At 38.7% G+C, this 20,245-nt stretch overlaps 4 protein-coding genes across 9 annotated transcripts; 3 read left to right on the top strand and 1 right to left on the bottom strand.

The window, feature by feature from the left end:
• The first annotated feature begins 366 nt into the window (after positions 1-366).
• Positions 367-4,448, top strand: tcn2 (transcobalamin II). Its single transcript, XM_042421444.1, has 10 exons — positions 367-457; positions 777-844; positions 1,360-1,549; positions 1,672-1,841; positions 2,395-2,547; positions 3,050-3,222; positions 3,328-3,502; positions 3,576-3,756; positions 3,847-3,965; positions 4,091-4,448. The coding sequence occupies exons 2-10, from the start codon at positions 787-789 to the stop codon at positions 4,150-4,152; spliced, it is 1,281 nt and encodes a 426-aa protein (XP_042277378.1). The 5' UTR covers positions 367-457; positions 777-786; the 3' UTR covers positions 4,153-4,448.
• Positions 4,449-5,411: 963 nt separating this feature from the next.
• dguok (deoxyguanosine kinase) lies at positions 5,412-9,629 on the top strand. Of its 5 annotated transcripts, none has more exons than XM_042422589.1 (8): positions 5,412-5,495; positions 5,808-6,047; positions 7,158-7,267; positions 7,361-7,560; positions 7,863-8,010; positions 8,113-8,228; positions 8,724-8,823; positions 9,021-9,629. In XM_042422589.1, the coding sequence occupies exons 2-8, from the start codon at positions 5,822-5,824 to the stop codon at positions 9,045-9,047; spliced, it is 927 nt and encodes a 308-aa protein (XP_042278523.1). In that variant the 5' UTR covers positions 5,412-5,495; positions 5,808-5,821; the 3' UTR covers positions 9,048-9,629. The 5 variants fall into 5 exon arrangements, with proteins under 5 accessions (XP_042278523.1, XP_042278524.1, XP_042278522.1 ...); XM_042422590.1 differs by having other exon boundaries at positions 5,422-5,732; positions 5,855-6,047; XM_042422588.1 differs by having other exon boundaries at positions 5,422-5,732.
• A 404-nt stretch (positions 9,630-10,033) lies between these two features.
• Positions 10,034-12,073, top strand: spaw (southpaw). Its single transcript, XM_042422586.1, has 3 exons — positions 10,034-10,377; positions 10,807-11,609; positions 11,718-12,073. The coding sequence occupies exons 1-3, from the start codon at positions 10,092-10,094 to the stop codon at positions 11,868-11,870; spliced, it is 1,242 nt and encodes a 413-aa protein (XP_042278520.1). The 5' UTR covers positions 10,034-10,091; the 3' UTR covers positions 11,871-12,073.
• A 2,742-nt stretch (positions 12,074-14,815) lies between these two features.
• LOC121903950 (eukaryotic translation initiation factor 4E-binding protein 1-like) lies at positions 14,816-19,859 on the bottom strand. Of its 2 annotated transcripts, XM_042421391.1 has the most exons (4): positions 19,672-19,859; positions 19,367-19,538; positions 16,614-16,808; positions 14,816-15,474 (listed from the first exon to the last, which is right to left on the bottom strand). In XM_042421391.1, exons 2-4 carry the CDS (start codon positions 19,500-19,502, stop codon positions 15,443-15,445), a joined length of 363 nt encoding a protein of 120 aa, XP_042277325.1. In that variant the 5' UTR covers positions 19,503-19,538; positions 19,672-19,859; the 3' UTR covers positions 14,816-15,442. The 2 variants fall into 2 exon arrangements, with proteins under 2 accessions (XP_042277325.1, XP_042277324.1); XM_042421390.1 differs by having other exon boundaries at positions 19,367-19,858.
• Positions 19,860-20,245: the final 386 nt, after the last annotated feature.

The following is a 20,245-nucleotide window of genomic DNA, read 5'->3' as shown; positions in this document are numbered from 1 at the left end:
AAGGTGCGCATGTTACATCAGGTGAATTGTGGGACTTGTAGTAATTGTGGGGAAACGACTTCAATTACACAGGCTTTGTTTGTGTAAAACACGTTTAGGTACAGAAGCAAAGTTATCTCCTGAGTGAAGTTTTTGTGTAGTGATCATAGTACCAGTTCCAGCTACTTAGCGTCAGTTATCAAATCGAGTCCGGAAGATGATTTGTGTACAATTAGATAAGTATCTGCCTCTTTTATTGTATCCGTCTTAACGAAGAGTAAGCAGTTGACAAGATAATTCCCCCCAACTTCCTGCTTATGTTCCGACCCACGGCGGTGTTTAAAGGGACTCTCTCGCTTTTTTCATCGATGTGTCATCTCAAATAACGAGTCATGTGACAGTGAAATACTAGAAGCTGTTGTCTCTGCTTGTTCCCTCACTTAGCTTTGAGTCTTGCCTCTGGATTCTCTCTGAGAAGGTAACAAATCATTGTTTACTGCGAAATTCAAAAGACTCACAGGCTTCTTACAATACCGATGTAAAATTATTGTAATAACAGTCTTGTAATATTTACGTAACATCACTGACTAGATAGTTGTGCATTTAATCCATAGGTATATTGCAGTTATTTAAGATTGATTGTTTTTGCAGTTTTTTTGAGTTTGATTGTTCGACATCTGTGTAGTTTCCTTTCTCATGAATATGTGAGTTTTGTGATCTCCGTGTCTTACAATACAGCTGTTGCGTTAACGTTTTAGGTCAATGTGTTGATTTATTGTCGCTGTTGCGTTATACAGGTACTCCAGGATGTACTCTTTGGTCATTATCACAGGACTACTGGCTTTTGCCTCCAGTAAGCCATGTGGTAAGTTTTCTTGAAATCCAGCGATCACCAATAATTAAAGTGCTTTTTAAATTCATAACAGTTGTTTGTTTAAACAAACCCCTGACTGACTTCACCAAATCTTTCTCAACTCTGGAAAGAATCCAGTTTACAAATACAAATTGGCTCAGTGGTCTGGACATTCACAGATTTTGCAATTACGTATTTAGGAATTTGAATGGTCTTCATGTTGTTTGCTTATCGAAAAAGTTGTGCAATTGTCATCAGTCATCAGTAATGCAAACGACCTGAACTTAAAGAGAATTATGACACCTTTTTGATCTTCAGTGATGAATATCGCATCAAGAGGAGACATTAGGAATTTGTTTGTTCCTTTGTTTCCTCTTGTGAATGCTGATGCAGCAGTTCCGTCATTTTGCAATGACTTTAAAAGTTCATGTTGATGTCAGCAAGAGAGAGCAAATGAAATGTTTTTATGTCAGTGGTCACACTTTCTGAGCTACTCTTTTTCCTTGAATTTATTTTTTTTAATCCAGGTACAGCAGGATCCAACAGTGAGCTGCTCCTGTCACTCAATAAGGATCTCCTTCGCTCTCTGGAGAGGCAGGAGGGACTCCCCAATCCCAGTGTCCACTTGGCGTTAAGACTTTCAGATAACCACAACCTCGCCAAGGAGGGTGAACACCTGAACAAACTGAAAAGTCATTTGCACAATGACATTCAAAAGTAATTGTTTCTAATTATTGTGTCAAAACAAATGTAATGCTATTTAAAATCTGTATATCCATTGAATGAATCTTTCTCCTTGATGTTCTTGCCTGAACCTCAGTCTCCTGTGTCTTCCTCAGCTCTCTCGCCAACAGCCAGTCTGTGGTTGGACAGTTGGCTCTGTACACTCTGGCTTTGAAGTCTTCCTGCTATGACCTCAACACAATCACCTTCACCGTCAGTGACAAGCGTGAGACGCTGCTGACACACCTGAAGAACCAGATGGAACAAGAAAAACAGCACATTGCATGTACGTTTTCTCCTGACCTTTTGTGTGTAAATGAATTGTATATGTGTACTTGTTTGCAAACTCAATTGCCTCAAATTGCCCCTCAAGGGACGAATCAAGTATTTTGAATTGAACTGAAGGCCAACAGATGTCATAAAGGGCTGTTCATCAGTCTGTTCCTTTCATATTGTGCTACAAAATGAGTTAAAAGTTTCTTTATTGAGGATACTTATTCAGAAAGAAAACGAAAAGATATTTGGAATCTACTTTAACTCAAAAGGATTCAAAACTTTATGATTTCTTTCTTTCATATTTCATATTCTACAGGCAGACACTGTTAATACATTATCTCTTCATAGAATTCAGCAGCACAGAGCAGATTACTTTTCAGTCACTGACATAACCATTTTTATTTCAGTTTGAACAGACCCTTTTTTTCCCTCATTGTAGTAATCTTGCAGTGGCATTGGAGAAAAAAGCACATACCAAAATACCATTTAATGACTTAAACATTGTCATGAAGTCATGTTCTAATATCTTTTGGTTTCTTTTATTTCTTCTCTACTGTACGCAGTCAGCCACCGCCCTTTGACCAATTATTACCAGTACTCTCTGGGTGTGCTTGCTCTGTGTGCGAGCGGCGTCAGGGTCAACAACCATGTCAGCAACAAGCTCATCAAGGCAGTAGAACATGAACACTTCAAACATGGAGACAGCGAGAGCATAGGTGAGTAAAAACTCCTCTGAAGGTTTTCTTTTAGCTGTTAAAATAAGTAAGAAATCAGTTATTTCCAGTCACTATGTGTCAATTCTTATGATATAAATTCTCAGTAAGATGTATGCTAGCCTACTTACCACTAAGATTGTTAATAGTTAATGTAGGAAAACTACATTCTAAACATGACATGGTTAGTTTCTATGTGGTTTCATACACATTGTATGCACATGCACACACAAAAGAGATCCTTACTATGATCCTTGAAGACCGTAACATCTGGAGTCGTAAAACAACCGTGCTCTATACTTTTGATTGGTCTGTAAATTAAGATGTAGTCTTATGATGTGATCTGTACATAGTCCTTAGCTTCAGTCCTGTTAATTCCACCAATATGTTTGTACATGAGAGGAATCGAGGAGTCTCACTGTCAAACAGCTCAGTTACTTGTTTTGTTTTTCTTGTGATACGAATTAAACTGTCCTTCAATCTGTCCAAAATGCATATTTTATAGATACCTATGCCATGGCGGGAATGGCCCTCCAGTGTGTGAAGGAGTCTGGTTCCCATGTGCAGAATGCTGTTCAGCTTGACACAGCCCTCACCAAGATCAAGCAGAAGCTCTTTGCTGGGCAAAAGCCAGATGGTCATATAGGCAATAAGTTCAGCACAGGCCTGGCAGTGCAAGTAAGGAACTTTTTACTTTTTTCGTATGTCTTCCCTTCTCTTCCTCCGCTTGAAACCCAATGAAATAAAATCTTTTCAGCCTAAATATTATGTGTTGTGTTTAAGGCGTTATTGGCAATGGGGAGCCAGGTTGCAGAGTGCGCTGCTTCAATGGAAGCCATGAGGACAGATGCCAGAAGCAACACATACCACAACCCCATGGCTATATCTCAGATTCTGCCAGCTCTCCAGCAGAAATCCTACCTGGCAGTTAAAAGCAAGGAGTGCCTCGTTGAAAATGGTATGTGCAATATTATTTCTTACCTCTGTGGTGATTTCAGGTTGTGTCTGTAACTGTATTTGTCTTTTTACAGACTCTCTGATGCTGGAGCCCATGGATACTGTGGTGGTTTTACCAAGCGAGACTAAAGTGGCCGTGACAGTGGATGTGGTGACATCCAGCGGGGCAACTGCTAGTTACTCTGTTATTGTACCAAAGGGCAGCTCTCTGTTGGAGGCCCTCGAGCTCCTCAAGGAGAAACATCCTGACTTTGTGTGAGTCCATATAATTTTGCATTTTAGTTTTTGTCTAAGTTCACGCAAATTGATTGCGAGCAGTGAGTGATCTTTGATGCTGTGTGGCAGGTTTGAGACGGAAACCAGCCTGTGGGGACCTTTCTTAAGTGTGGTGAATGGAGAGCAGGCCAGACAGAGTGACCGCAGATACTGGCACCTCTCCTCTGGTGACACAGGGCTCACTGAGGGTGAGGACACACACACAAACACACACACACACAAATATTATATTGTAAATTGCTAAGAGAGCTTATTTTTTTGATCTGCTGCTTCAGTTTCATGTTGGTTAAACAATGCTTCTTTTTTCTTTCAGGTATTAGTGATTACAAGATTGAGGCAGCTCAGAAGATCACCATCAAAAACACAAGCTACTGAGAGCGAAATCAATCACTACTGATGCAACAGTGATTGATGTAGATCAAAAGATTCTTGATTTTATTCTGTCCTTTGTTGTTTTAAGCGATGATTTTGCTTAAAATGTCAGTTGCCATTATCTGTGATATCATTGTAATTTAGAACAAATTGAATAGACTTTGCTGTGAATATTGTAAATGCAAATTGTAACAGTCTTATGTTATGATTAAATTAGTGCAAAATGTATATTCAAATATATTACAAACTGTGATTTTTTTAAACAAATAAAATGTGATGTGATAGGTTGTTAAATAAAGAGTTTTTAGAGTTTTAAAAAGGTTTTAATTTGTGTTCAAAACATGGTGGAATTATAATTTTAAGCAATTAAAGTAAATTAAATTATTGGATCATATTTACTACTACTACCATTACTACTTTAGAAAGTAAATGCTAATTACAATCATGCAACTTTTGTGTTTATGGATTGAGAATGATGTGTGTGTGAACTTTGTCACAGATAACACAGGCTGGTGCTCATGGAGATCCAGACAGTTTCATTTACCATTTGTTTGATGGTGAAATTACATATGATTTCTATGGTTATAGCAAACAGTCTCATGCAGATTGTTCCAGTTTGAAAAGTTCTTTGATTGGTTGACAGACGTTCAAGATGATACCCAAGGGATAAAACACTGGATGTCTTCAAAGTGTACTTGTGTCAGCATTCTGTGACGAGGCCATTATCACTTTTGTTTTAATGGCTGGGTTAATCTTGTATCCTAAAAACCCTAAAACTGCATTTCTATGCCACATCAAAATGCATTTCTTTGTAGAGAAAAGTCAAAGAGATCAACAAAGCATGATCCTGAGATAAACAATCAATTAATATAAACCGAAAGTAAGAATTATACAGCTTGAAGATTCATAGTCGAATGATGTTTAATGTCGCAGGGTAAGACCATAGACTGTTATTTGTGTGTGTGTGTACATATATATAATACTTTGTATAATATGGGTAAAACGTTCATGGCGTCATGGATCACAGAATCTGAGTCAAAGTCGAAATACTTCCTGTTACACGAACTGTCACGACCACAAACTTAGCTAAGTTTACACACAGTACAACACAGTACAATCAATATAACAAATATCTGACATTTAAAAAACACATTTTCGTTTAAAAAATATTCTATCTTCTTTTTGAGTTGTCGAAAGGCTTTTATTGCGAAAATACGAACTATGTGTACCGGAAGTGCTTTTGGTTGCTACTGTTTGTAGCATTAGGTCACTCCTTTCATTCACTTATTTAAGTAATTTTAACCATAAGCAGCAAACATACGAAAGGCGAAAGTGCGAGCGCCCAAGTAACAATTGATTGTGTTTGTGAATTTTTAAATAACAATTGTAAATTTAGCTTTAAGACGATTATTCATCATGAAATGTTAGGTGACATCATGGAGAAGATGAGCTAATGTTAGCTAAGCAAGGATGTATGAAGGAAACACGAGCTTGTAAACACGAGCGATGCAAAATAACTGCTCATTAACATTAGGAAGTATACTAAGGTGCTAATTAATGCGATAATCCACATTTTATTGTAGGTATGTCTGTAATGATGTCTGCACTATATCGACGCGTTTTATTAAACCGGGTTACTAAATCTAAAACCCACACAGGTCTGGTACAGGCTATGAAATTTGGATACAATGCGCCTCCTCCACAGTTGAAAACATCCGAGAGTTTCCTGCGAGCTGCAGTCAAAGCCATGATCCAGCCATCAAATAGCTTACGTAACACTACTATGGCTCATAAGGCAGGGAAGCAAAGTTTTTCCTGCCCAAGGTGTCTGTCAAGTACAGCTTCATCTAAGGATGGAAAAACTCGAGTGAAGAGAGTTTCTATCGAGGGGAACATTGGTAAGATCAGAGTATCTGCGCAGTATTTTAAACTTAAACATAGAGACCAAATGTACTGTAATAATACACACTGTTTGTGGCAATGCATGTACAGTAGAGTGGTGGAGTATTGAGAGTACTGAGACCTTTTACTTAAAGATCCCCTCCAGACATGTATAGACATGTATGAATATGCAAATATTTTTCATTTCAAAAGTTTTCCTGCTGGACGCAAGATGTCTCCTACTTCACCGTAAAGTCAATTTTCAGTGTGTGTGCACTGGAGGCTTCAAGTTTCTACTTTACACTTGTGTAAGCTGAATATTGGACCACAATTAGCTCCAAGCTATTTGTTATAGCACAAGTCATGCTTGTGGGTCCACCCTTTAAAATCAGATTTTTCAATGAGCTCAGAGAAACCTTTCCACTTTCAGCAGATAAATGTGAAAACAGCCTTCAAGTGTCAATCTCTGCACATACATCATTCTGCACAGTGAAGCTCAAACATCCAACTGTAGGAACAAGAAGAAAAGCATATTTTTGAGTGGAGGACAATTTTAAATAAAACTATCAATACCACAATATGAAAATACTCCATTACAAGTTAAAGTATTAATTGCAAAATTTACTGAAAGTATCAATATCAATATGATACTTAAAGAATAAATTGGCCCCTTGCTAGGGCTGCAACTAACGATAATTTTCACTATCGATCATTTTCTTGATGAGTGGATTGATTGTTTAGTCAATGAAATGTTAAAACGATGTGAAAAAATGTAATTTATAATTTCCCAGAGGTTACAATGATGTCTTCAAGTTGCTTGTTTTGTCTATCTAATAGTCTAAAAAGTTAAGATAATAATAATAACTGTCATAATGACAAGGAAAAAAGCAAATCTTCACATTTAAAAATTAGAAAAACGTAGCTAGTAACTTTAGCAGTGAAATAAATTGTAGCAGAATAGGAAGTAAAATATTTCCCTCTGAAATGTAGTGGAGTAAAAGTAAAAAGTTGCATAAATTGGAAATACTCAAGTAAAGTACAAAATTGTACTTAAGTACAGAACTTGAGTAAATGTACTTAGTTTCTTTCCACCACTGATACAGTACTTATATTCTCTTATATATCAGCTGTTGGAAAGTCGACCTTTGCAAGACTCTTGAAATCAGCTTGTCCAGACTGGGAGGTGGTGGCAGAACCTGTCAGCAAGTGGCAGAACATTGAAAGTGGGACCTCGCAGGTGTGCACATTTCCTCACCTTAAAAACTGCTCACAGCAAATATCAAATGAGAGCAAGCTGACTATATCTTATCTCGATTGCTTTCATTCGCAGGGGGCAGATGCATCCCCCCAGACGACAGTGAGCAACCTGCTAGAGATGATGTACCAGGACCCCCAGCGCTGGTCCTACACATTCCAGACGTATTCCTGCATGAGCCGGCTGAGAACACAGCTGCAGCCTCCTCCAGCTCACCTGATCAGCTCAGAGGGAACACCCGTCCAGGTGTATGAGCGTTCGGTCTACAGCGACAGGTGAGTGACTCCGGTAATCATGACGGGGAAGTTAGAAACTCCTTTTCTTGCTCCATTTATTTTGTGCATTCATAATCCTTCCATATGTGCAAGAATGTGTCAAAATCCTGTTTAGTCAAACAAATAATTCCTACCAGAGTGAGGCAGGGACTTACTCTAATGTTAGAAATTTAACATGTTGTCACCATATTATTAGTGTTGTTACTAAACAACACTGTGTTTGGTGGACTATTATTATTATTATGAAAGTTTTTGAGGAAATACATTCTTGTAAAATTGTCTTTGACACTCTTTCCTGTCAGATACATCTTCGCCCTGAACATGTTTGAGCTCGGTTGTATCAACGCTACAGAGTGGGCCGTCTACCAGGACTGGCACTCTCTGCTCGTGGAACAGTTTGGACACCAGGTGGAGCTGGAGGGCATCATCTACCTCAGAGCCCAGCCAGAGGTTTGCACAATGGAGATTTCATAGTTTGCATTCAAGAGATACAAGAGATACATGAATCTTGTACGCAAAAAAGGTGACATGGTACTTTTGTGAATTTTTCAGAAATGTATGGAGCGCCTGGAGCACCGGGGAAGAGCAGAGGAGAAGGGGGTGAAACTTGACTATCTGAATAAGCTGCACATTCAACATGAGAGGTGGCTTGTTGAGAAGAGCACTGAGTGAGTGTTAATAGGATCACGTATGTGTTGCGTGTGTCTTTTAGATCTTTATGTTTTGAATAAGGCTGTTTCTGGTGACCACTGCTGAAATGCAATGGTGGACCTCAGTGGTCAGGGAGGATACACTGAGCTGATACAATCAGATGGCTTCTGTAAATGCCATCTGAGACCTGTTGTGCACAGTTTTTATATGTATAAATGTAAGGAAATGTAAGTATCCAGCTCATATGACCTGTAAATTGTTCTACCAGAATCTGGTATGAAATATTTAAACAAATTGAATTTTAAAAGTGAAATGAATAACAGCAGTTTAGGCACAGCCATCGTACTACTGGATGCTCTGAGTCTTGTTCAACAATCACCATTTCGAATGCCATTCCTCACAGCTGTTTTTTGCTTGGCTGTGAACAGGTGACTGTCGGCAGTGTGTGGTCTGGGGACTTCAGGCTGTTACCTTGACGCAGAGTCTAATACAGCTTGTTTCTCTCTTTTCAGAATACATTTTGAGAAGTTGAAACACATACCTGTGTTACAACTCGATGCCAGTGTGGAGTTTCAGAGTGACCCAGAGGCACGGGAGCAATTTATAACACAGGTGTGTTTATCTAGTGCACTTTGACATAATAGCTGCTGTGCAGGCGTTAACCACATGAGGGCCCTCTCCTCATGTTTGAGACCTAATTTTTTAACTCCTGTCTTTGATCTAATGAGAACTTATTCCACTGGTACATTTCTCTGTTTCTGGATGTGTTTTTGATCCATTGTGATCCTAAAGTTCCTTTTCATACACAGGTGAAGAACTTCTTTAATGCTTTATGAGAAGACACTCATCAGCTACCATCAACAGTGGGAAACAGACCAGTTAGACCTCAGTCATTCTCAAGTTTCTTAACTGACATTAATAAATATGAGCCTCATCTAGCATGGAGCAACTATAGACTACTAAAAATGTTATCTCTTATTGATAAGCTGCTGTTTCTATAGGACCATGCTCAATGAAACACACAGATCATTGTTGCTAGTTGAATGTGGTACTGCTAAGGGGTTCAACTTTAAGATTGTTACATTTTTTTCCGTTTTTTTTGTTTGCTTGGTTGTTTGTTTGTTTTTAGATATACTGGGTAGTTATAAAGTTTCTTCTTCTACTGTACTGTTTATTCTACTTGGAATTTTAGGAACAAATGTTCACCCTCATACAATAACGCACATTGCTGAGTGATTGAAACACTGAACGATTAAGTGATTTTAATATATAGCATGTGTAACCTGTAAACAAATACTGTACTTTTACGACTATGGAGACAGTTTACTTGACATTCCTCACTGACTGGAACAGGCAAATACAGCAGATATTGTTGCTCTTGACATATGTTAATAAATAAAAAACTTTCTAAAATTTGAGATGTACTGTCCATTTTATTATCACATATTTTCTAAAGTTTTGTCTTTTTCTTCTTAGTTCCCTTATTTGTACAATTTGTGTTACACCCATCACTTGTTATATACAGTAAGGTGCTAATTTGCTGTACAGCATTTTAAGTGTTATTTGTTAACTGATTTTTACATCTCAATGGGATTAAGCTCCTCAATGAATATAAAAGCTGAGGCAGTTTGACAGGACAATGACCTTGGCTAAATGTTTTCTTTTTTTCTGGCCCTCTGATGTGCTCTGGTGATCAGAGGGACTGTTCAGATGCCTGAAGTGGTCAGGGGTCATCAAAGGGCAGCTGTCCACTATAAAGGGGCCTGTCTGGAGCTCCGTCTGCACACAGCATCATTTCAGCCTGAGACCAGCTGGAGGAAGGAAGGGGATCTTTGCCTCTCTTATTTTTGTTAAGAGGTTTTGTTTGAGTTTCAGCAGAAATGGAAGATAGAGTCCAGACGGTTTTCTGCATGCTCCTTCTTTGCTGTTTTGGAGTTGTCTTCTCTGCTCAGGGCCACAGATATCACACAGGCCTTGAGGCCAGTTTAGCATTCAGAAATCTCTCTTTTAATCATCACAGCAGATACCCTCTGTACATGATGCAGCTGTACCGCTCCTTCAGGACTGCTGATTCCTCATCGTCAGTAGCTGTCAACACTGTTACTACACCGGGAGACAACCTGTCAGCACACAATTCTGACTCCGTCTTAAATCTTATGGCAAAAGGTGAGTAAACTTAATTGTGTCTGTATGGTACATTTAAAACTAATCTATATGGTTTTAATGTGTTTTTTACATTTACCACTGGATATAAACTATGTTGTATACTGTATATGTTAGTTTATCCTCAGCATGCTCCGTCCTCCAGCAGCTCTTTGGTTGGTGCGCTATCTGTGTTATCAGACCCTCCCTTTTTACAACCCAGCAAGTGTCAAAATGCTTATTCGACTTTAAAGGCTTTCTCTGTTTTATGTGAGAGGGTGTGTATATTAGCCCTCAGACGGCCTTGCACAGGGGGGTTCAATACACATCCTGTCCTGTTCACCCTCCCACCCCAGTGTTTTGACATTTGTCCAGGGATCTGGTTTACCCAGAATCACCAAGACGGCTGACTGCTGTGTGAGTTTCCATTTACATGTTTTGTCTCATTTTTAGGTTGCCATCAAGTGGGTGAGAGATGGACAGTCGTGGTTGACATGTCATCCATCTCTACCAGCGACTTGGTCCAGCTGGCAGAGCTTCGTATCAGACTACCTGCTTTCTCTGCCTCTAAGCGTGCCATCGTGGATTTATATCACTCTCGAAAGCAGAGCTGTGACCCGGACAGCACATCATGCCAGGATGAGCACCTTTTCCTGGGGAGCATTGGCATATCACCTAACAGCACAATGTCCGCATGGAAGGTTGTTAATGTGACTGCTCTTTTAAAATACTGGCTGTATCAGGGAGATGGAGTGTCAAGCCAGGAGGCCTCAGGAGAGCCTGAGACAGATGAAGGGAGCGGTGCTCAGGATGAAGGGGAGGCCCTCATCAAGAATCTGGGAAAACAAGACAGAAAAATACATCATCCAACCACAAACCGGGTCATGATGGTGATATTCTTCAAACATAATGTGCGTCAGGAAGGCCAAGCAGCGTATAGTCTCATTCATACAGTGGAGAACTCCAAGTATGTCACTATGGACAGAGCGAGCAGTGACAGTCAGAGTCGACGCCGCAAAAGAAACCGCATGGAGAGGGTGATGGTGGCTGGTGGAGCTGCACCAACTGTGGCACCAGCAGCAGAGGCTGTCCAGCGGCCACTGTGTCGGAAGGTGGACATGTGGGTGGACTTTGACCACATCGGCTGGGACGAGTGGATTGTGCACCCTAAGCGCTTCAATGCATATCGCTGTGAAGGAGAGTGTCCTACACCTCTGGATGATTCCTTCCATCCAACCAACCACGCATACATGCAGGTAAGATAACAACTTCTTTTTTTTTTTAATTTAATCCCTCTGATTCCTTGGAATATTACTCAATCTCATTGCTTTGTACAGTTGCTGATTCATTCATTTGTTTTGCAGAGTCTCTTGCGACATCACCAGCCAGAAAGAGTGTCTTGCCCATCCTGTGTGCCAACACGCCTCAGCCCGCTCTCTATGCTGTACTATGAGAACGATGATCTGTCTCTGCGACACCATGTGGACATGATAGTCGAAGAGTGTGGCTGTCACTGACGGCAGACACAAGAGCAAACTCTTGATGGAGCATAATCTTGAACTTTAGTTGAACAAAAGATGACCATAGTTCCTGTTTATTTTCTTTCTTTCCTTTATTTTGGACTGTAAATGACAGGCTATGATGGTGAATGACCCCAAATATACCTCATCCATACCGGGTGGAACACAATATTATACTCTGTCTTTAGTATGGAGAAAGTCTCAAGATGGAAATATTATATGTTTAATCTATTTATGTAGTATAATGTATATAATAATGTGTATAATTTTGTACATAAAATATGAAAACTATATTAAAACATTATATTTTGACATGAGAGTTGTGTTTTATGTTTTTTGAATATTGGGTACTTGAATTTTCTGTCTAGATCGAACCCTGAAAAGTATGTATACTGGAATAAGGTTTTTGAGATAGCAAAATTTTTAATTTACTATTAAAATGTTCAAATGAATTCAGTTAGATGGTTTTCAAAGTCAAATCTTTCAGTGCTATAAAGATTTTACTATAAGATAAGATTCAAACCTTTAAGGCCATTATTTGCTTCTATAAACAACTTTATGATTAGTTATTAAAATATATATATATATATATATATATATATATATATATATATATATATATATATATATATATATATATATATATATATGACCTTAGTTTGTCAGTTTTTATCTGGATTTAATTTATGTGCTATTGAATCTTCCTTGCAGTAGCTATTATACAAAATGAAATACACATTACTTGTTATGCAGAATCTTCCAGGCTTAACAAAAAGCACTTCTCAGAGGCTCAACCTGCTCATAGATACTCATCTGCATCTTAATCCCACTTGCCTCTTCTGACTAGTGACCAGCTAACATTTCAGTGTATTTTCTCTCCTCAACCCCAATCCACATCTTTAGGCCCGTTACAGTGCACACATCATCAGAAGTCATTAGTGTCTCTTTCTGGTCAGGCTTCTTTTGTTGATTGTGATCAAACATGCAGGCTGAGTAGAACAACACAGAAAAAGCACACTGAAGGATGGATCAATGAGGGGGAGAAAAGTAGTAGCACTTGTTTATTTTGGGGAGGGGGTGTGGGGAGGTGTCAGGAAGCAGAGGTGACAAGGGAAGATTAGACCCCAAACAAACAGAGAGCAGTGGGCGAACGGGGCGAGTGAAAACGTCTGGATGCTGAAGCTACTGTGGAGGAAGGACAGGGTGGACTGGAACTGATCAGATGAAACTGTTCAATCCACACCTCACAACCAACACAAGACCAGACAGAGCTCTGTTGTTACTTTCACTTTTAGTCACCTGATTAATGATAATACCTGAAGAAGTGAGGAGCTTACACTGTCACAAATGTCTTACAGGCCTATGATTATTTATGCTTTGGTTCTGAGTTATAGTGTACAATGTCCGTATTAGGTGAGAGGCCATTTGTAATCATGAAGGTGTGGTGGGACCTTGACACTATTGGTCCAGAAAAGACAACACACAGTAACAGGAGCTCGGTGTCTTCACCTTAAAATCATGTGCGAGTTCTCACACATCCACTCCATCCTGGACAAACATTTCTGTCCAAAACACACTGGTGTTAAAACACTGTCTCACTCTACCACAAATTAAAACTGATGTGATAGGCCCTGCCTCAAAGGTTTGATATTATATTACTCAAAATTCTGTTATAATCACTTTAATAATGATGTCAGTGCACATCATTATGCCACCAGGAATGTATTTTAGATTTCCTGTATGTAAAACAAACATATGGAAGTTTGCCTTTTTGACACTTTTTACATGTGCCTTTGTGGTGTTGGATATTGTTGGCCTGCTATAGACCAGCTACTGCTATTAATCCTCGTGTGTTTTAACTCTTTTTAACATTGTCATATTTGTATTTCTAGACTATCTTTATGTGTGTAAATGAATTGTGGATGTGTACTTGAGGGGAAAATTATTTTGAACTAAACTGAATATAGCACATCTGCTGTTGTACTACATTTGCTTTTCACACTATCAGTAAAACAGTGAATGGGCACTTTGAAACCATCATCTCACTTGAATCAAAAAATAGTTTTTGCTTTTTTACTTCTCCTATTTATTCTTATTTACAGTCTCCTTCAACATGCACTCGTTAAAGGCAGAAGGACACTAGACTGGTCACCAGTGCACTGCATGCTGAACATAACTGCTCATATTCATATGTGGATGATTAAATGTAAATATTCCACCTGACTCTCCCATCTTTGGAAACTGGAGAGCGAGGAACGTTTAAAACATTTACTAAAAGGTTTTGTGAAACACTGTTTAGCTTTGGATGTACAGTGACATCTAGTTCATCCAGTAATTTAGAGGCTTTAAAGTAACATGACTCTTGGCGAGCTACTTCACTATGAGTCTAGAATAATCTGGGCACAGTGAATCAACAAGGTGGCAGCAACAGAAGTGGAAATGTTGCATGATGACATTTCTCCACTGAGGAAGGAAGGAGTTTGTCTCAGCTATGTACAGTTGCATATTGACCCCTCTTTATCCAGGCGGCTGACTGAGGTTATCAGTTGTCAGTGAGCCTCTTGAGGAATTTCACTGATATGACTTGTGCAGAATCAGAGGAGCACAGGAAGCACTACAGGCTGCAAAGCAACCCATCAAAGTCGAGGTTTAACATTTAAAAAATTTCGATTTACACTTTCTTTCAAATAGAAAACTGTAGATATTAATTAAAAATCACTGTGTTGTGTTCATCCCATCTTTACTTCTGAATGGATCACTGAAATAACTAAATCTATGGCTTTTTTGTTCTTTCACTGTCCAGGATAATGTGTATTCAGACCAGTGAACTGGCTGAAGTCAGGACCCCAATTACTGTAAAAATACAATCCACTGACTTGCACTAGACTGACCAGGAACACACCATGAATACACATTGACAAATGCATGACAAAGAGAAGATATTTGTTTTAATGGTGTTTTCTTTAATGTTTTTTGTCACCCTACAAACCGTGTGAAAATCCGTTTCAAAATTCAACAAAATTATGTTCTACATTCTCTGTATGAAGGTCAAGAACTCGTTTTTAAGAGTACAGTCAAAAATTATACAGTATCTTGAACATTTCAAGGCAATATCTGAGGAGAGGTGTCAGGAAATGTGTGGAAATAAACGCACACTGAGAGGCCAATCCTTCTGGAATGGTTATAAAAAAATCAGCAAATTGATTTTTTTCCCCCCTTTGATCTTCATTTTTCATTCATTTACCCCGATTCTTAGGGATGAGGCTTTGTTGGTGTGAAGTACTTCTCAGTGTTAATTTTTAACTTGTAGCCACTACAGGAAGGCACACTTTATGACACAGGATTCATTTTTGAGCCTTGAGGCCGACAGAAAACGTTTCAATACAGATTTGTTCTGTACAAAACAAGCAAAGTAGATTGACAAAGACAGACTTAAAGACACCGGAGATATTGAAGGCGAACCTTCGTCTTCATGGAATGGATGATGGGAAAAGAGAAGGTACTTCTGAGCCTCCCTTCACAGCATCTTGTTGGTAAGTCTGACATCTTAATACTTGTTCCGGCACCACCTAGATATCCATTTCAAACTGTGCATCCTCACCTTAAAAACACACAAATACACATATTTCACAAACAGAACAGCAGAAACCCACACAATCAGGATTAATTCTTACCTGTCTCATAAAATAGTGTATTTCTGTGTCAGGAAGACATTCATGTCTGTCATTACCTGCTAAAATATTGTTAAAATGCTTTAAGATGCTGATGAATAAGTTTGCTGCAGTATTATCTCTTATCTTAAGTATTATTAGAGTTATCTGATTTGAAAGGCCATCAAATGTTTATGCCTTTTGAATACAAAGAACAGAAATATAAATATGTTTTAAATTTATACATTTATGGTCTTGTGTAAGTACTCAGTCAATCCATTTAAAAATAAAAATGAAAGGAAATATGAACGAGAAAACATATCAGGTTCACTTCCTCATTCTCTGAATTGTTGCCCATGTTTTGTTTTGTTTTCAGCGATTAAAACAGGTCAAGTGTTCTGCTTATCGATGGCTGTTTCCCTAGTAGGAGAAACAACCGAGCCTTGTAGGAGCAGTTAAGAATGGAGAAGTCATCTTCTTGTGCCACAACGAAGCTTCTTTGAACAACATGAAAAACATTAACTTCTCCTTTTGAGCAAAACCACGGCCTCCATGACAAGTAAAACTGATGTCTGCAGGACAGTATGTCGCTCGCTATAAGTTGGTTAGAATAAAAATCATTTATTACCCCTCCTAACCAGAAATATGGACATCATGGCTGACAGGAATATGTTGAACAATACAGTGAAACAATATGGCAATTAAGTCTCATTATCAGGCTATTGCCTCCTTGCATTCTGTGTCCAAAACTACAAACTGGATACCATTATCCATGAAAGACAGAATTGCAGCAATGCAAAAATATTTTGATGATCTAATGGCTACTACTGATACACTTGACATAACCAGGGTGCGATTTACTGGAGGGGAAGTTGAGGATTTCCCCCCATCTGGTCTGCTTCTGCCTGAGTCTGGTCTGAGTTATTTTTATCCCCAGTGGGGAAAAAAAACGTATCCCCCTCATAGTGATTTATGCTGCTTTACCCAGAGACCATATAAATATCTAAAATAAAAATAGCCTATTTAAAAAAAATCTAAGGGCTGCAACGCATTCAGACATGTGTAATGTTTGTCTGAACTGTGAACATACCAGTGTCGTTGCTATCAGGTGCGGTGATGTTGTTGTTGTTGTTCAGTAATTCTCCTTTACGAGCCTTCTCAATGGTGTCTTTGGACGGAGGACTGGTCACCCCTGGAATGTCAGGCAGACCTCGTGGAGGAGTCTTGGCCACTGGAGAGCTGCGACACCCCAGCAGGAACTTTCGGTCATAGATGATCCTGGTACCTGATGTGTGAAGAGACAGAAAAAGAGGACGATGACCATCAGAACTAAGGTTTGGGTACTGATAGAGAACAAGTCAGTTTACACAATACACTAAAATCTGAATAGTTTTTAAGCATATTCCAACATGTTCTGCTGTAAAATAGCAAAAGTGAAGATTTTTTTCATTCAACTATATAAGTCGAACCTCTCAAATGTGGAATGTGGAGTGGACACGAGCAGTCGTACAAGTACTTTGCGTAATGAAACAGTCTAAAATCTGCAAAACTCTGATTTACATCAGAATATATGTGAAGAAAAGAAAGGCTAAACAAGACTAAAAGTCTGACAAGATTCAAAGGCCAACTTTAGATACTTGCTATCTGTTCGATACTCAGTGCTACAGACACATTTGAGTGGGTAACAAAATTGTTGTCTGTACAGCCCCGGTGATAACAGGACTAAATGAAGTCTAAGAATGGGCCGACCATAGCTCTTCTCATTTAGAATATATTTTTTACTATATTTACAGTATTTCACATTTCATATTGTAATTTTTTATTTATATAGGTATCCGCTGTCTTTTGTGGTATTTTTCTCTTTAAATTCTAGTTTTTGACTGTTATGCACTACAACACACTAAGGCATTCCTTGTATGTGTAAACCTACTTCGCAAGAAACTTGTTTCTGATTCTGATAAAAACACATATAACCAAAGCTAAAATATTAGCAACAGAAAGTAAAATTAAACTGTCACAAGCTATCACCAAATAGGAACTAATAGCTCAGTATTTAACATAAATCAAAATCATGTTAATAATGAATGTGTTGCCAAATGCCAATTATAGCACAAGTTTAACTGAACTGCATCACAAGACTGACATGACAGTTTTGACAAGGATTCCTTTTTGGGTGTAACCATAGACTGTATGTGGGTCTAATAGGGTTTGCACATCAGCTGTGCATGCAAACATAAATACACACATATACACAGCCATGTTTCCATCACTTCAGAGGAAATTAATACATTGACTTACATTTATTTCCTAGAAACTTACCCTAACCCTAAACCAAGTCTTCATCCCCACATATGACTGTGTGTAAACAGATTTAAGTCCCCACAACATGAGGAACACCTGGTCCACACCATAGACTGTTTATTAAGTATTTTATAAGACTGTATATAAATATTTATACACACACACACACCATACAGAGGAGGGGTACCACATGAAGGAGTTCAGATCTTGTTTCATATAAAATGTCCCTTACAAACAAACCTTTACAAAAATTAACCACAAATTAAACATATATCATTAAAAAAATATTGTTAAAATAACACAGAAAGCACCAATCACAGCTTATTTGTCAGTGACTTGTGGTCACCAGCAGTAGGTGTCGCTACTGTTCTCATAAATCCAGTGGTGGAAGAAGTATTCAGATCCTTTACTTACATAGAAGTACCAATACAACAATGTAAAAATACTTCATTACAAGTTTAAGTCCTGCACAAAAAATCTTAAATAAAAGTACATATGTATTAGCAGCTTGATGTAGTTAAAGCTGGAGGTGGAGCTAGTTTCAACTACTTTATATACAGTTTATTAGTTTAGTGTAGTGGTTCCCAACCTAGGGGTCAGGCCCCTCCAAAGGGTCACCAGATAAATCTGAGGGGTCGTAACATGATTAATGGGCGACAAAAGAAGAAAAAACAAAGTTCTGATAAACGAATCTGTTTTCAGTTCTTGGACTTTTCCTCTAATCTTTGATTTTTGGTGAAATATTGGATCATTTGAACATTTACTGAAATGAAACCATGTGAGAAGTTTAGAGGGAAAAATCACTATTTGGTGGAGCTGTTAACAACTCATAGATATCTGAAATGTGACCCCGACTACACACTGCTTTTTGTAAGACGTCAAAAGCCAAAAAGATTGGAAACCACTAGTTTAATCTTTAACGATGTGTTGTATTTTAAAAGCTTGTTATATTATCCATTGTGTCAAATATTCATCTGAAAAGTAACTAAAGCTGTCAAATACATGTAGTGGAGTAGAAAGTACAATATTTACCTCTGAAATGAAGTGGAGTGGAAATATAAAGTAGCATCAAACGGCAATACTCAAGTAATGTACAAGTACCTCACAATTGTACTTAAGTACAGTACTCGAGTAAATGTACTTTGTTATTTTCCACCACTGCATAAATCAGCTGATCCAGCCCACCATCATAAAACCCCAAACCGCATCTCAATTAAAAGGAAAGCACCTCAGTAACGAGAGGATCTAATAATACCTACATGCGGTGGATCACAGCTTATGTTTATGTCTGCAGTCAGTCAGTGTTTATTTCTCCTGTCTCACCAGCCGAACACACATGCTAGTTAGCGTTAGCAGCTAACTTCAGCTAGCAGCTGTTTGTGCAGCGGCGTTTGACAGCAGCCGACCTCATGGAGTTAGCATGAAAACTCTCCCCACTTGCTGACAATACAGATGCTTGCTAGACAAGAGTATAAAACACATACAGTCGTGGGTAAGTCTTCGCCACACACATGTAAATACAACACAAACAACGGTACGTACCACCCGGGGTCGTGCTGAACAGAGTCCCCCCGGGAGTAGTGGAGTAGTCGTGGGGCATGTGCTCCGCGTCGCTGATGGTCACCCTCTTGGTCGACGGGATGGCCTTGGCAGTGGTCTTCTGGCAGTCAGTGGACATCTTCGCTCAAGTAAAATAAACTATATCTAGCTAACTAAATAGACAAGAAACAGGCAGAAAGTCCTGTTTGTTTTCCTCCTCTTTTACAAAACAACAAAGCCACACCGCGCCTGCTTCAGATAATGCCTTGGCAGAAGAGAATGGCTCAGATAAATAAACATAAATAGCTCTTTTTCATAAGTGCAAATGATGAAAGGTAGTATCTAAATGTGTCATATTACAACATGCACTCTCTCTCACACACACACACGAAGTGTCCAGGTTCTTTGTTAAAAGGACCTGAGCACACGTTCCTCCACTTCCACTCAGCCTCAACATGCACACAAAACAACACATAGACAGACGCACAGACAGACAGACAGGCTGCAGGGAAAAATACTCCAGAGTTGGGCAAAGTGAAGTTTTTCCGCCCCCTACTGGCAGGTACAGCTTATGCACATTCTGCACACAGTTACATAAACATAGAAGGATCAATTAAACTTTAAACCACCAGTTTAAGTATAGCCTAAACCTCTTGCAAACACATGCAATGGCTGTTTGTTTTATAGAACTGCATTTTGATAATTTCAATTGATTCATGAATAGTTAAAATGGACACGTATAACCATTTTTGTAGCCAAACAGGGTCTAGCCACTTGTGCATCAGAGCATTTATATATTTGTCTATTTATATGTATGTTTTGGAAGAGTAGCTCAGCTTGAAACTTTTGCTACTTTTTTGCCTTTAAATTGCTCAGTGGTAT

The sequence above is a fragment of the Thunnus maccoyii genome, chromosome 9 (assembly GCF_910596095.1).
Source record: "Thunnus maccoyii chromosome 9, fThuMac1.1, whole genome shotgun sequence".
NCBI classification, from domain to species: Eukaryota; Metazoa; Chordata; class Actinopteri; order Scombriformes; family Scombridae; genus Thunnus; species Thunnus maccoyii.
The sequence above is the reverse complement of the archived record's forward strand: the minus strand, read 5'-3'. Positions and strand labels throughout refer to the sequence as shown.